This window comes from Anomaloglossus baeobatrachus, chromosome 2, assembly GCF_048569485.1.
Source record: "Anomaloglossus baeobatrachus isolate aAnoBae1 chromosome 2, aAnoBae1.hap1, whole genome shotgun sequence".
NCBI classification, from domain to species: Eukaryota; Metazoa; Chordata; class Amphibia; order Anura; family Aromobatidae; genus Anomaloglossus; species Anomaloglossus baeobatrachus.
Genome location: NC_134354.1, coordinates 658,325,486 through 658,338,969, shown reverse-complemented (window position 1 = coordinate 658,338,969; position 13,484 = coordinate 658,325,486). Strand labels below are relative to the sequence as shown.

General features: G+C 45.7%; 1 protein-coding gene across 1 annotated transcript in view; it reads right to left on the bottom strand.

Annotated features, from left to right (window-relative positions):
* Positions 1–6,094, bottom strand: part of NXPH4 (neurexophilin 4) — a 337,848-nt gene extending 331,754 nt beyond the window's left edge. The window contains exon 1 of the mRNA XM_075334465.1: positions 5,567–6,094. Within this exon, the coding sequence (XP_075190580.1) occupies positions 5,567–5,620 (54 nt within the window). The 5' untranslated portion in view covers positions 5,621–6,094. The remainder of the gene's footprint in view (positions 1–5,566) is intronic.
* Between the last annotated feature and the right edge of the window lie 7,390 nt (positions 6,095–13,484).

Below are 13,484 nucleotides of genomic sequence, written 5' to 3'. Positions count from 1 at the left end.
CATACATATAGACAGATAGATAGACAGACAGGTAGCTAGATAGCTAGATAGACAGACAGAGACACACACAGACAGACAGACAGACAGACAGACAGATAGATAGATAGATAGATAGATAGATAGATAGATGGACAGACAGGTAGCTAGACAGACATACAGACAGACAGATAGATAGACAGACAGGTAGCTAGATAGCTAGATAGACAGACAGAGACACAGACAGACAGACAGACAGAAAGACAGACAGACAGACAGATACATAGGTAGATGGATAATAGATATCTGTCTATAGATAGCTAGTGTAACAGTACAGTACAAGAACAGTAAAGATAATATAATTCACACTTGCCTATAGGCTACAGGGAGTATCACTGTTGATTACAGTCTATCTTTTAATGAGGATGCTGGAGTAACTATGATGATGTAACCCTGGGAATAGAAGCTTTGGCTAACATAACCCCCATAATGGAAGTCAATCTTGTCCAAAAAGTACAGGGCACCCGATCCTGATATTTCTCAGACCCACCCATAGCATACAAAGGTTGCCGTAGAGTAGCTTAATAATACCGGATTTTATGCCTATTATACCGGATTGTATGCCTTATTGTACTTGTATATAAACTACAGAAACTTTCTTTTTTTTCATTAGATAAATATCTTGTTGAAGATTTTGTCACAGATGTTTCTTTTTGTACAGACCCACGGCACCCAAATATCTCATGTATAGACAGCAAATTTATGTTTATACACTATGAAGACAAATAATTCTAAAATTGAAAGGTCTGATGTATTATCTGTACATAGCCACATGTCTGATGGGCAATACTTACTGAGCTGGTCCTTCTTATACAACTGGTACCTACTAATCGCATGTATGAAGAACAGAACATGTATGGTGGGCAGGAGAACATATGTGTATGATGGTCAATAACTTGCATGATGGACGCCCAAATATGTGTATGACGAACGGGCGATGCCAGGCACACTAGCGGACATGGCTGATAATGAATCCCTGATAAGATTCACTCACATCAATGAACTTAAATGGTTAAGTATATTTTGTTATTAAACCATTTACTATCCCTTTTCTGCACTGCAATCGTCGTGCCCAGCAATAGAATCTCACCAAATAACATAATTGTAAATATTTACAGTAATTTAGTCACATTCCATATAATAATGAACATCCTTCACCCCAAGAGCTGACAATCTACAAAACATGAATGCATTATACGAATATGCGTCACGTCCAGATAAGTCAGGGTATGAAATGAATAACAGAAAAAAAAAGGTGAGGACGGTTTATAGAGGGATAATGCCATCTGTAACCTGTGGATTTAAAACAATAGATCTATAGAAAGCTAATGGCTGGTAATGATGTCCTGTGCCTATTATTACAATACAATCCAACACTAGCAGCAGAAGAGAGCGTATGCACAGCCTATGAGAAATCCTATTAATTTATAATTTATGTTCGCTGAGAATATAAATTATTTTCATGATAGTTACAGTGATGCGGCTCCTGAAATGAGGGCTGATTTCATTTTATGAGAGCAGTGTACTTGGCATCAACCCAGCTGTACAAGGTCTGAAACACTTAAAACTGGGAATATATGTGAGGGGTGAGCCCCGACCTCATACTTTTTAACACTGTCAGGTCTTTTTCCCCTACTATATACCTCTATTCATGGCATCATCAGAAGTGCATTATATACTCCAGTGTACTTTATAACAAGTGAAGATATAAAGTATATATATATGCACACACACATACATATATTTTTATATATCGATATATATATATATATATATTATACCATGTCTACTACTGTATATCATCAATATATCTCGGTAATATATATATATATATATATATACTATATACTACTATATATACTATGTATACTATATATATACAAGTATATATATATACACACATACATACATATATATATGTATATATATATATATATGCGCAAATATTGCATCCCATTAATATATCTTAGTAGTATATATATATATATATATATAGGCACATATACACACTACTATATATATATATATATATATATATATATATATATATACTACTATGTATAACAGTGGGGTGCAATATATATATATATATACGTATATATATATATATATATACACTACTGAGATATATTAATGATACACTGTAGTATATATACGGTATATATAAACGGTATTTAATATATATATATATATATATATATATTGATTTATATAAAAAAATAAATATAAATATATATATATATATATATATTGCATCCCGTTAATATATCTCAGTAGTATGTACTCAGTATATACTCAGTAGTATGTACACACCGTGTGTATATAATATATATATATATATATATATATATATATATATATATATATATATATATATATATATATATAAAAATATACACACATTTTGTATCCCATTAAATTAAGGCCAAGCCAAAATCCAGTGAACTTTAAAAATCCAATAGTGAGTGCAGTTACCCCCTCTATCCCATTCACCAGCCATTATGTAGCACTCCAATGAATTAGGGAGGCCAATCTGGAGCGCTACATGTCGGAGCCCTCACACCGGACAGCTGGTGGGCACCATTGAGTTTCTAATAAAACAGCTGCAAGGCAGAGGCAAGAACAAGATACATTTTATAATTCTACAGTCTAAGGAAAGAAAATGAAAAGTGCCAAGTTTCCAATGTGCAGATCTCTATCTCAGCTGTCAGGTAGTGTGACTTGGAGGTGTAGGATATTTGGGGGGGGGGGGGGGCACCAAGAGTTTTAATGCTGAGATCTCAATAACCTTGAAGCTAATGGTCAATGCGCAGAATTCATTACAAATCTGCTATGACACAATGAGTCCTGGATACAAAGGCATTTTTATGCAATATCCAGGCTCCGTCATTCCTGCCCTGTGGGCCTCAAACTGTTTGATCTGCTGAGATTTTATGCTAAGGAGTTAATACCTATGTGATTAGGATGCATGTCCAGTATCAGGTGGCACCCTGTTACTGAGAATGATTCCCTCATTAGAAGAAGAAAAGGGTATAGTCTTAACCCTTTATTTCCAAGAGTATGGAGAACTTGAGAAATTTGTCTTAATAATAAATAGTTAATAAAATTGTTTTACTTTGAGATTTCTGATAAGTAACATGAGCAAAATAATGACCTTTTAATTGACAAATCCTAATATTACACTGTAAAAAGGCAACAAGGTGCTCCTAGAGTAATAAACTACAATGTTACCACCGACTGTCCAAGTATTCAGGGCGTCCACAACTCTCGGAGAGGACAATGAAACCTGTATTCCTATAAAGGGAAAATAATACCCCATTCATACCCTGCAAAGTAGGACTAAAATACAGGTAAAGGAGCAGCTTATAATATAAAACTGTGGATCATACATGTGAGCGGTCAGATTAATTAGTAATCATGAGGCAAACAGTTGATGGACTTAATGCCACTTGTCCTCTTACTATGGCTGATAACAGAGAAACAGATACAGTACAGCATTTAAGAGCACAGCAACAGTAGACTTTGTGATCTTTTCACAGGGTGCCAGGTATGCACACCTTGCTGGAGAGGACATGCTATAGGGACACTTACAGGTATGGGCAGCACACCTTGCTGGAGAGGACATGCTATAGGGACACTTACAGGTATGGGCAGCACACCTTGCTGGAAAAGGCATGCTACAGGGACACTTACAGGTATGGCCATGAAACCTTGCTGGAGAGGGCACGCTATAGGGACACTTACAGGTATGGCCATGAAACCTTGCTGGAGAGGGCACGCTATAGGGACACTTACAGGTATGGATAGCACAGGTTGCTGGAGAGGGCATGCTGAAGGGACACTTATAGGTATAGGCAGCACACCTTGCTGGAGAGGGCACACTATAGGGACACTTGCAGGTATAGGCAGCACACCTTGCTGGAGAGGGCATGCTATAGGGACACTTACAGGTATGGGCAGCACACCTTGCTGGAGAAGACATGCTGTAGGGGCACTTAGAGGTATAGGCAGAACACCTTGCTGGAGAAGACATACTATAGGGACAATTACAGGTATGGGCAGCACACCTTGCTGGAGAAGGCATGCTATAGGGACAATTACAGGTATGGGCAGCACACCTTGCTGAAGAAGACATGCTATAGGGACAATTACAGGTATGGGCAGCACACCTTGTTGGAGAAGACATGCTATACGAACACTTAGTTATGGGCAGCACACCTTGCTGGAGAAGACATGCTATACGGACACTTAGTTATGGGCAGCACACCTTGCTGGAGAAGACATGCTATACGGACACTTAGTTATGGGTAGTACACCTTGTTGGAGAAGACATGCTATACGGACACTTAGTTATGGGTAGTACACCTTGTTGGAGAAGACATGCTATATGGACACTTAGTTATGGGTAGTACACCTTGCTGGAGAAGGCATGCTATACGGACACTTAGTTATGGGTAGTACACCTTGTTGGAGAAGACATGCTATAGGGACACTTATAGGTATGGGCAGCACACCTTGCTGGAGAAGACATGCTATACGGACACTTACAGGTATGGGCAGCACACCTTGCTGGAGTGGGCATGCTATACGGACACTTACAGGTATGGGCAGCACACCTTGCTGGAGTGGGCATGCTATACGGACACTTACAGGTATGGGCAGCACACCTTGCTGGAGTGGGCATGCTATACGGACACTTACAGGTATGGGCAGCACACCTTGCTGGAGAAGACATGCTAAAGGGACACTTACAGGTATGGGCAGCACACCTTGCTGGAGAAGGCATGCTAGAGGGACACTTACAGGTATGGGCAGCACACCTTGCTGAAGAAGGCATGCTATAGGGACAATTACAGGTATGGGCAGCACACCTTGCTGGAGAAGACATGCTATACAGACACTTACAGGTATGGTCAGCACACCTTGCTGGAGAAGACATGCTATACGGACACTTACAGGTATGGGCAGCACACCTTGTTGGAGAAGACATGCTATAGGGACACTTACAGGTATGGGCAGCACACCTTGCTGGAGAGGGAATGCTATAGGGACACTTAGTTATGGGCAGCACACCTTGCTGGAGAAGACATGCTATACGGACACTTACAGGTATGGGCAGCACACCTTGCTGGAGAAGGCATGCTATAGGGACACTTATAGGTATGGTCAGCACACCTTGCTGGAGAAGACATGCTAAAGGGACACTTACGTGCCCAGCAGGATCTGCCAGTAGTCACAATCTGGCTGGATAATACACAGAACTAACAAACAAGTCCTCCGGTGCATTGCATGCCAGCACCTGCGCTCCTGCAGCCGGAGCCTCAGCAGCAGCCCACACACTGAGGACTTCCACGCTCCATCTCCCACCTACTTCTTTCCTGCTTCGCAGTTTTCCTCTCAGACAAGTTTAGAGCTTTTACATTTTTTTCTGCATTTAGAAAAGCAAAGTGCTCTCAGCCTGTCTCCCACTCTCCTGCATTAACCCTGCCCTGACTGCACCTTCTCCAGCACCACCTAGCCTCTCCCTTACCTTGGGAAGAATCCACTGGCAGAAGAAAGCAATAACCAAGCGGAGGAGATCCATTCTTGTCCTAGGGACCTGTTCTCCACTTAAGGAAGAGATGCAAGGAGGGGTCTTCCTAGCTCAGGGAGCAGTGGCCTGTCCAGGGTGTTTGTATGGTCGGATCTAGAGCAGAGATAAAACCTTCCCCCATTGAATCAGCCACTTTCTGCCTATGGTGAAGGTGAAAGGAGAGCAGTGGAGGGCTGGGCTGGGCTGCTGGAGTTTTTTGGACCAGGCTGAAAGGTAACAAGGGAAGTAAGAAAATCTCCACTTGCTTTGAGGATGTGGAGGTGTGATGTGCTACAGGAGAAAGTCCAAGGAACGAGTTTCAAGGTCCATTGCCACCCCCAGCCCCTCCAGTGGTGAGCAGGAGACCCCCTCCTTCCATCATTGCATATTCCTCCAATCCTCCTCTGCTGGCACAGGCTTCTCCTAGCCCCTCGGTCCCTCCCTTCTCTGTATTGTCTGAGTAGTACTGAACATTTCTGGGCTCAGCCAGAAAACACCCTGCACTTGTCTGTACCTGGAGCAGCAATCATGGAGCTCTGGATGAATGGCTGCGAGAGGGACCATCAGAGAGGAGAGGAGCATGGGGTGGGCACCTGGTCCTCATCTGACCCCTACACATGAATCAGGGGCTGGTGCCTAAGTGACTGGCACATGCATACAGGACTGGCATTGCAATGCTGGAGCCACAGGCTGCAGACACCCTCCAGCTCGCAGTGCCTGTTGCATTAGGAGCTTTGTGCCAAGTCTCCGCATTACCCATCCTATAGGCGCATTAGTAATAGAAAGAAGTTTAGCTCCAGGCATGAATCGCATCGATCTTCAAACCAATCTGCTCATCCCTGATACAAGAGCAATGTGATTTGTCAGATGAATGAATCACAGCCTGCAATGCTGGATAATGTGCATCAGAGGATGTCCAGCTGCCCCCCCCCCCCCCCCACACCTGTCCCTACAGGGGATCCAGGCACAGCACTATCTCCACTGTCACACATGTCTATGGGGTTGATTGCAAAACTCCAGTGTGGAAACAACAGCCTTCATAGTGAGGTTTATTCTCCCTCCAGGGGAAAAATAAAGAATAATCCACAGAGTCTGGACTAATATTTTGGATTGGATTCCCTCATCCTGTGCAGGACACATGAATGTGACTGCGCTCAGCCCCTTAGATCGCCCTGCTCCTTACCCCAGGACTGCACAATGCTCCTACAGCCAGATAGGACTGTCACTGCCCTGATGAATGCGCAGCTCAAGTAATTATGAAGGCAAATGAGTCAGTCCACCTCGCAGGAAGGAGTAGTGTGATTACAGCTCCAGAGACAGGCATGAGATTATTGCATCTATTGCGTCCTTGTTATCCTTCTGATCACATTGTCATTGATTTAAAAGCTTTTTTCTGTTCCAGACCCTGATGTTAATGGCGACAAAATGAAAATATTATAGATTGTTACCAGGTCAGGATCTGATCTGTCATCCTGCATAAGTAATAGGATATCGTCCATGTGCGGCTGATCCTTACACTTATAGGACATTAGTGCTGTAATAAATTGTAACAATGCTGGCACTTTAAACATATTTGTAGCCTGTGTCCTGCCAGTGAGCTAAGAGACATTGTGTATATATATATATATATATATATATATATATATATATATATATATATATATATGAGAAAAAATTCCAGCCGCACACTGTGAAAAACCAAAATAAATTCTACCTTATACATAAATGGAGATATTTAGAATATTATAATGGCCATTGCAATACCAGCCCAGCGCCCCTTCACGGCACCCTCCTTTGCTGGGTCCTACACTACACTGCATCTTCTCTGGGTTTTAACACTAGAACTACTGAGGTAGTCATTTTGACTACTTTGCACCATGTATTTCTATATAGGTGTCATGAGTCCAGTAGTTCTAGTGTTAAAAACCTACAAGATCAGTGGTGAACAAAAAGGAGGCTGAGGCTATGTCCGCACGTTGCTTTTTACCTGCTTTTTTGCTGCTTTTTCAACTGCAGCGTTTAATGCCAAAATGGTTGTGTTCTGCTTTTCAAGCAAAGTCTATGGGAATTTGGGTTTCTTGTCTGCACTATGCAGTTCAAAATGCTGCCTTTTTGTTGCAGAACTTTGGTCAAAAACTCAGCTTTGCAGTGCAAAACCCAAATAGCAAAAACAATTGACATGTCAATTGTTTTTGCCATTTGGGTTTTGCACTGCAAAGCTGAGTTTTTGACCGGTAAAAAGCAGGTAAAAAGCAACGTGCGGACATAGCCTAATGAATGATTTGCACTCTAGCTCCTGGCTGCTTCATTAGCCTCCTTTTTGTTGACCTGCTGATCTTGTAGGTTTTTAAAACCCAGAGAAGATGCAGTGTAGAGTAAAGGGGGCTTTACACGCTGCGACATCGCTAATGCGGAGTCGTTGGGGTCACGGAATTGGTGACGCACATCCGGCCGCATTAGCGATGTTACTGCGTGTGACACCGATGAGCGATTTTGCATCGTTGCAAAAACGTGCAAAATCGCTCATCGGTGACATGGGGGTCCATTCTCGATTATCGTTACTGCAGCAGTAACGATGTAGCTCGTCGCTCCTGCGGCAGCACACATCTCTATGTGTGACGCCGCAGGAACGAGGAACCTCTCCTTACCTGCCGCCGGCCGCTATGAGGAAGGAAGGAGGTGGGCGGGATGTTCCGGCCACTCATCTCCGCCCCTCCGCTTCTATTGGGCGGCCGCTCAGTGACGTCGCTGTGACGCCGCACGGACCGCCCCCTTAGAAAGGAGGCGGTTCGACGGTCACAGCGACGTCGCCGGGCAGGTAAGTATGTGTGACGGGTCTGCGCGATGTTGTGCGGCACGGGCAGCGATTTGCCCGTGTTGCACAACAGATGGGGGCGGGTACCCACACTAGCGATATCGGGACCGATATCGCAGCGTGTAAAGCCTTAAGACCCAGAAAAGGAGGCTGCCGTGAAGAGGCGCTGGGCTGGTATTACAATGGCCATTAGAATATTCTAAATACCTCCATTTATGTTATAAGGTAGAATTTATTTTGGTTTTTCACAGTGTGCGGCTGGAATTTTTTCTCATATTTATACACCATCCAGATACGCACCTGTTCACATTGGAAAGGTGCTGCCAGTATGGTTTGAAGTCAGGTTAGTACCAGCATGGGAAACCAGCAAGGGAACCCCTGTTTCATTCTGATTTTTTTTGTAATATATATATATATATATATATATTGAATTTACAGACTGGCATGGGATATATCCATTGCAGGCACATCGTAGGGATTGCCATGAAATACATTGTCTCTTTCATTGTACAGACTGGCATGGGATATAGGCATTACAGGCACATTGTAAGGATAGTCATGAAATCCATGTCTTGCATTATACAATCTGACATGGGATATATCCATTACAGGCACACTGTCGGGATTGCCATAAAATACATGATGTCTTACATTATACAGACTAGTATACGTAACTCCCAAGTGTCCAGCATCCAACAAGAATATGAGATGAAGAGGACTATTCACATCATAGGGATATTTTTCTTAGCTTTTATTCACATTAAAAGCATCGCTGACGCGTTTCGAGCTTGCAGTAGCTCTTAGTCGTAGCATGACATAGCGTAACATATTGTGAGGGCCAGGGAGGACTGGTAGGCCCAGGAGGTGGATCCACTGGACCGAGCACCCCACCCGGAGGGCAGCGTACACGGTAGCTGGATCACTAGCGTGGCAGGAACGGGTGCAGGTATCAGGAAGCAAAGACAGGACCAGGTCACTAAGGTCACAGCGTACTTTAAGGCAGTAATAGGAAACAGGAACAAAGACCTGAGCACTTAGCTCACAAGACAAGGCATAGAAACACAAGCGATGATCAGGCCCCGCCCACATGGAGGCCAGTCCTATATACTCAGCACAGCCTCAGGTCATTTCCTGTTGCAGCAGTGCTGGGGCTATAAGACCAGGTGAGCGGGCACGGCCCGGTCCTATACAGAACATTAGTCAGAATCAGACTCCTGAGACCAGGAACAGGACTCCGGGGAGCATGAGCGGGAATGGCAGGCGTGACCGGTGGACGCATGGACTGGACCAGTGAGGAAGGAGCGGTGGTACGCTGGCGAGGCTGGATCAGTGGGTACAGAGCGGTGGCGTGACGCAGGTGTGACTGTGTCAGTGGTTACGGAGCGGTGCCTGGATGGTGAGACCGGCTTAGTAGGTAAGGAGCGCTGCTGGGACACTGGGAGTGTGACAGTACCCCCCCCTTGAAGCCCCCCTCTCCGAGCAAAGGACCCCCGGGGCACCCGGGACCGAGCCCCCGGACCGTAACTCAGCGCAAAGGAAAGGAGGGACGGCTGACCCCATGCACCCTTCCAGACCGCAACACGCTTAACCGAAGATTTTCGAGCAGTGGCAACGGAAGCAACGGAAAGGGAAGGACAGTCAGAAGCAGGACTGGAATCCTGGACGACCGGATCGGGCGTCTCGGACTGGGTATCAGACAATGTCTCATCCTGGGCAGCCGGTGGAGTCAAAGTCTCAACTCTAGAAGGCGGTGAAATCAAAGTCTCATCTCCAGAAGATGGTGGAATCGAGGTCTCGGATGCCTCGGGCGGTGGAACGTCACTGGATAGCGTAGTCTCTTCTTCAGGATCCTGCAGCTTGACTGAGTCAAGTGCCAGGGGCTGAGGAACAGGCTGCAAGCAGGTTTCGTGGCACAAGGGACTCCAGCGGGTAATCGCGCCAGAGCGCCAACTAATAACAGGGTCATGGAGTTTCAGCCAGGGCAGGCCCAACAGGAGCTCAGGAGTCATCCTCGGGATCACATAGAAGGCAATGGTCTCTGTATGCGAAGCGCCAATCTGGAGGTTCACGGGCTCGGTGGTATACCGGACAGGTTCGTAGAGCGGTTTGCCGTCTACAGAGGCGAACCAGAGAGGCTTCTTCAGCGGAGTGACAGGGACCTGGTATTTGTCTACCGTGGCCTGGTGGATAAAATTGCCTGCTGCCCCACAATCGATGTGGGCCTCAGCTGAAAACCGGGTCCCCTCTGTCGTCACCCGGACAGTCTGTTTAACTGGAACCAAAGGGATTTAGGTGGCAAGGGTGGCGGTTCCCACCATCCCTTGGACCTGGGGTCTACCTGGTTTCACCGGGCAAGAACGGAGCATATGTGAACCGTCTCCGCAATAGAAGCACAGGCCCCGGGCAAGCCGTTCTGCACGGCGTTGCTTGGCTTGGGTCAGACGGTCCACTTGCATGGGTTCTGGCGATAAGTCGTGGAAAGGCAGGGACGAGGGAGCGGTAGATCTCTGTGGGGGCAAGATGTGGCGAGGTGGTCGCTTCTCCCGGACTATCTCTTGGGCACGCTCCTGAAAACGGAGGTCAATCCGAGTGGCCAGGGAAATCAAAGCATCCAAGGTTCGTGGAACGTCACGGCCGGCTAGTTCGTCTTTGATGCGGCCAGAGAGACCTTCCCAAAAGGCCGCCGTCAAGGCCTCATTGTTCCAGCCCAGCTCAGAGGTGAGCGTGCGGAACTGGATGGTGTATTGGCCGACGGTCAGGGTCCCTTGGCGTAGCCGGAGAAGCGAAGAGGTCACTGCGGTAGTTCGTCCGGGCTCATCGAAGGTACTTCGGAAAGCTTGCAGGAACTCCTGGATGTCGGTGATCATTGGGTCCTCATTTTCCCACAGGGGGTTAATCCAGGCCAGGGCTTCGCCTTCCAGGTGTGACATCAGGAACGCCACCTTGGCCTGGTCTGAGGCAAACAAGTGCGGGAGCAACTGGAAGTGCAGGGAGCACTGGTTCAGGAAGCCTCGGCAGGACTTGGGATCCCCTGCGTAGCGAGGCGGAGCAGCAAGGCGAAGTTGCGAGGCTGTGGAGGAACCTGGTTCAGACCTGGAGACTGGTTGCTGCGTGGACGAGGCGGCGGTCTGCAGCGTATATAACCGGTGGTCCACGGACGCCAAGAATTTCAGCATCCGGTTCAGGGTTTCACGCTGTCGTGCCAGCTCCTGGCGCAGCTCAGCCAGCTCTGATTTCTGTACCTCAGCGGGATCCATGGCCTGTGCTCCAGCGGGATCCATGGCCTGATCATACTGTGAGGGCCAGGGAGGACTGGTAGGCCCAGGAGGTTGATCCACTGGACCGAGCACCCCACCTGGAGGGCAGGGTACACGGTAGCTGGAGCACTAACGTGGCAGGAACGGGTGCAGGTATCAGGAAGCAAAGACAGGACCAGGTCACTAAGGTCACAGCGTACTTTAAGGCAGTAATAGGAAACAGGAACAAAGACCTGAGCACTTAGCTCACAAGACAAGGCATAGAAACACAAGCGATGATCAGGCCCCGCCCACATGGAGGCCAGTCCTATATACTCAGCACAGCCTCAGGTCATTTCCTGTTGCAGCAGTGCTGGGGCTATAAGACCAGGTGAGCGCGCGCGGCCCGGTCCTATACAGAACATTAGTCAGAATCAGACTCCTGAGACCAGGAACAGGACTCCGGGGAGCATGAGCAGGAATGGCAGGCGTGACCGGTGGACGCATGGACTGGACCAGTGAGGAAGGAGCGGTGGTACGCTGGCGAGGCTGGATCAGTGGTTACGGAGCGGTGCCTGGATGGTGAGACCGGCTTAGTAGGTAAGGAGCGCTGCTGGGACACCGGGAGCGTGACACATATCCCTATGGTGTGAACAGCCCTCTTCTTCTCATATTCTTGTTGGATGCCGGACACTTGGGAGTTAAGTATACTAGTCTGTGTTACCCGGGAGTTGGCCCAGAGATCTCTGTCCGAGCACCACACCTTATCCTGAAGGGCACTGAATGAATTTTGGATCTGGTGATCTAAACAACTATTGTTTATAGACTTACATTATACAGACTCGCATGGGATATATGAATTACAGGCACACTGTAGGGATTGCCATGAAATACATGGTGCCTTACAGTATACAGACTGGCATGGATTATCTGCATTAGAGGCACATTGTAGGGTTTACCATGAAATACATTGTGTCTTACATTATACAGACTGGCATGGGATATCTACATTACAGGTACAATGTAAGGATTGCCATAAAACAAATGGTGCTTTACATTATACAGACTAGCAATGGATATATGCGTCACAGGCACATTGTAAGGATTGTCATAAAATACGTGGTGTCTTACATTATACAGACTGGCATGGGATATATGAATTACAGACACACTGTAGGGATTGCCATGAAATACATGGTGCCTTACATTATACAGACTGGCAGGGGATATAGGCATTACAGAAATATTGTACAGACTAACATAAAATGCACAATGTCTTACTAACCTCATACGGACTGCCATGGGATATCTGCATTACAGGCACATTTTTCAGAATGGCAGTGAATTGATAAATTATTATACACACAATAGTGGGATATATAAATTGCAGTTACTCTATACCTATTAAATATTACATTATAATGTATCCATATAAATTAGCACTGAAATATGTACTTACAGTTACCTTACAGATACCCTATATAGAATGCAGTACATTGGCATTGAATATATCATTCACAGATACCATACAAAGACTGCCATGACATTTAATGCACAAGTTAACATGTAAAGTCTAGCATCAGATAACTAAATTGTAATTTGTTCGAACTAAATAATGACAGTTCTCTCCTGTAGACTGACACTGGATATATACTGTGTATTACACTTACTGTATCTTACACACACTGACACTGGATATATACTGTGTATTACACTTACTGTATCTTATACAGACTGACACTGGATATATACTGTGTATTACACTTACTGTATCTTATACAGACTGACACTGGATATATACTGTGTATTACACTTACTGTATCTT